At 59.8% G+C, this 3,483-nt stretch overlaps 1 protein-coding gene across 1 annotated transcript; it reads right to left on the bottom strand.

Annotated features, from left to right (window-relative positions):
* Positions 1-1,619: 1,619 nt before the first annotated feature.
* Positions 1,620-3,483, bottom strand: LOC149898821 (uncharacterized). Its single transcript, XM_090114856.1, has 2 exons — positions 2,651-3,483; positions 1,620-1,671 (listed from the first exon to the last, which is right to left on the bottom strand). Exons 1-2 carry the CDS (start codon positions 3,481-3,483, stop codon positions 1,620-1,622), a joined length of 885 nt encoding a protein of 294 aa, XP_089970982.1.

The raw sequence follows: 3,483 nt of genomic DNA, 5'->3' as shown, positions 1-3,483 counted from the left end.
TTTTTTTTTTTTTTTTTTTTTTTCGGGGAAAGGGCCCTGGGTTATGTCGGACTCACACCGCAGAATGCGGCGACTACCGACTAAACTCCACTGTGTTCCGTCGCTCCGCTATATTGGCAGGGTCGCGGGTATTTGGTGTAACCGCTTCCGTAACCCTGTCAGCGGCAGCCTATTTTTTATATAGGCCCATCGCGATTTAGACCTGGCTAGTGTTCGCCAGTTCCTCCTTCCTGGGGGGCGGCGTGAACGGAACACGTCTCACGCCGCCTCACCGCACCGGACGATGGATTATGTCCCCGTTCCACCGTCCGGCACCCAACATTAGGGAAGCAAGTCGCGACCGTGTACAGCGGTCGCGACTCGGCGACTGCGCCCAATAAGACGTCGCCGCCGAATAGGATCCGCGTTGGGATCTCCCTCGCGGACCCGCTCTGCTTCCTCCTTCTGCGACATCACATCTTCACAGAATGTGATAGCCGCGCGCCACGTTCTGTCGCTGCCAACCATTGCGCGAGCTATGGAAGGCAGGGAGAGATCAGGGCCGACGACTGCGACTAGGTGAGCACGGGGCTCGGACCACGCGGGGCACACGGCGAGAGTGTGGTCTGCCGTGTCCTCCGGACTGTCACACCAATGGCAAGCCATTTGCGGCTCCCGCCTGGCGACTTTGCACAAGTACCACCCGAAACAGCCGTGTCCGGACAGCACCTGTGTCAGGCGGAAGGTAATTGCCCCATGCCGCCTGTCGCACCACTCGCGTAGGACCGGTCGAATAGCTTCGACCGTCCTTGCTCCTGCGCTGGGCCTCTCGAGCCGGCGTTCCCACTCCCTGAACCGCCGCTCGAGAGCATCAGCCCTCCATTGCTGGACTTGCTCCAGATATGGATTAATTCCATGCGATCTGGACGCCGTGACGCGGCGATAAACGTCCGCCAGCATCTCGGCATCCAGGTCCCACGGGGGCGTCCCAGCCATGACACACGCGGCCTCGAAGGACACTGTGCGATATGCCCTCACGACTCTGAGCGCCATGACCCGCTGCGGTCTACGCAAGTATGGTCTGGTACGGACGCTCAAAGAGTCGGCCCAAATGGGCGCACCATAGAGGGCCATGGAGCGAATGACGCCGGTGTATAGACGACGACACGCACCCCCAGCCCCTCTTAGATTCGGGAGCAGACTTCCAAGTGCCCCGGCCACCCCAACAAGACGGGGGGCGAGGCGACGAAAGTGCTCCACAAATGTCCACCGGCTGTCCAGCACGATGCCCAGGTAGCGCAAAGTGGAACCGACGCCGATGGACGTGCCACCCACCTGGATAGCTGAACCAGCAGCCTGCGCCCTTCGACGGCCGCGAAACAAAATTGCCTCTGACTTGTTCAGAGCGACCTCTAAGCCAAGTCGTTTGATTCGGCGCACAACATCCGCCACACCAGCGGTCGCAATGAGGGCTGCCTCCCTGTACGAGGCCCCGCGTGCAGTTACCAGGGTGTCATCCGCGTAGCAAAGCACGCTGACACCCGGTAGATAAGTGGCACGCAGGACCCAGTCGTAGCCGATGTTCCACAGAAGGGGCCCAAGAACCGAGCCCTGTGGAACACCGCACGTCACTTCCTTTTCTAGCCACCCACTACGCGCGGGGTACGCCACAGCCCTCTCCGATAAGTAGGACTGCAACAAGCGCACCATATACCCGGGCACGTTGTGATAGCGGAGCGCTTCGATCACGCAACTCCACGGCAGAGTGTTGAATGCGTTGGCGATGTCAAGGGACACCGCCAAAAGCACTCCGCCTTCATTATCTGCATGATCAGCGAGGTTCCGCAATTCAGCAATCGCATCGATAGTGGACCTTCCCCGGCGAAATCCAAATTGGTTCTCGCTTAGGTCCGGCCCCACTCCCTCCAGATGGTCGATGAGGCGAGCTGCGAAGACGCGCTCAAAGAGCTTGCTCACCTCATCGAGCAGCACGATCGGCCTATAAGCCGAGGGCGAGTCGCGCGGGCGTCCCTCCTTCTGCAACAGGACCAAGTTCCCGGTTTTCCACCTACGGGGAAATTGGCCCTGTTGGAGGCATTTTGTGAACAGCTGTTCCACCCTGGGTCCAAGAGATTCTAGCGCCAGCACCCAGGCCCGCCCGGGAACACCGTCAGGGCCGGGGGCGGCATTCTTCGCCTTAAGGCGCTCTACTGCCACAGCGAGCTCGTTGCGAGTGACTGGAGGGACATTTTCGTTGTTGAGCTCCTCCTGCGCAGTCATCGTGGGTGCCATCGGTGGGGGAGAATGTCTTCCCCGACTTGGAAACAAGGACGTCACCACTTGCTCCAGAAATCGTGGCTCGAGACTTTGAGACAAGGGCGGGGCCCAAGGGCGAAGCTTTTGCCTCACCCTCTTATACGGCCGACCCCAAGGTTCGCGGTTCAAACTCTCGAGCATCTCTTCCCATGCACGGGTCTTAGCGCTGCTGATGGCGTGCTGCAGAGACACAATGCAGTCCCTATAGACGGCGTATAACCGCGCTTCCTCCTCTTCGTCACGCCGCCTACGGCGCCTGTGCCTGGTGTACGCCCGCCTCGCAGCCACGCATGAAGCACGCAGCTGGGCAACATCGGCGGACCACCAGTACATTTGGCGCCTACGTGGAACCGACCGCACCCTCCGCATGCTCGCGTCGCACACCTGAGACATAGCTTCGGCAAGCCAAGTGGCCTCCTCCTCTACGTTTTCGCCGCCATTCTGCTGCGACGGGAGCCAAGCCTGCACTAAGGCAGCCTCAATGAGGAGCTCCCTATCGAGGCTACCAAGTGCCCAGCGTGGACGACAATCGCCAGGGGGGAATTGACTGGGAGCCGTCGAGGGCGTGGAGACGCTAAACCGGATATAACGGTGATCCGAGAGCGTCTCCACGTCCAAAAGAACCCTCCAGTCTTGTATACGACGAGCGAGAGGGGGGCTCGCAAACGTGACATCCACAATGGATCCACCCCTCTGCCGAACACACGTTAATTCTGCTCCACGGTTAACAACCGTCAGTCCCGACGTAACTGCCCAGTCAGCGAGTGTCGAGCCACGTATATCACTTGCCACGCAGCCCCAAGACACCGACTTGGCGTTCAGGTCCCCGGCCAGAAGTACAGATTGAGGTTGTGCGAAGTCTAGCAGATCCCTCAGCTCAACCAAGAACTGCTCGAAATCGGCGAGGCAGCGGTTCGGCGAGAAGTACGCCCCCACAACGGTGAAGCCATTGACAACCGCCGAGACGCATCCCCGTCGCCTTATGATTTGCTCAAGCTGTGTGTCGCCTTGAGCAACCAGCGCCACCAAGCCATCCAGATCGCCCACCCAGTTATCCCGGGGGGGCAGATTGTATGGCTCAGACACTACCGCCACGTCAATCTCCCACTCTGCCAGACTCTGATGTAAAAGGTCCTGGGCCCTGGCACAGTGGTTGATGTTGGCCTGTAGAAAACGCAGTGGGGCCAT

The sequence above is a fragment of the Colias eurytheme genome, chromosome 22 (assembly GCF_061535395.1).
Source record: "Colias eurytheme isolate Ceu_HAF_F1 chromosome 22, ilColEury1 Martin Lab GWU primary, whole genome shotgun sequence".
NCBI classification, from domain to species: domain Eukaryota; kingdom Metazoa; phylum Arthropoda; class Insecta; order Lepidoptera; family Pieridae; genus Colias; species Colias eurytheme.
This window is presented reverse-complemented; position numbering and strand designations above follow the sequence as displayed.

Bases quoted from the DNA above. Each gene is read 5' to 3' on its own strand.
- LOC149898821 (XM_090114856.1), bottom strand. From the start codon at position 3,483: ATGGCCCCACTGCGTTTTCTACAGGCCAACATCAACCACTGTGCCAGG. The intron at 1,672-2,650 runs GTCGGTTCCACG...CGCTTGTTGCAG, and splicing joins GCGAGCATGCGGAGGGTGCG to TCCTACTTATCGGAGAGGGC.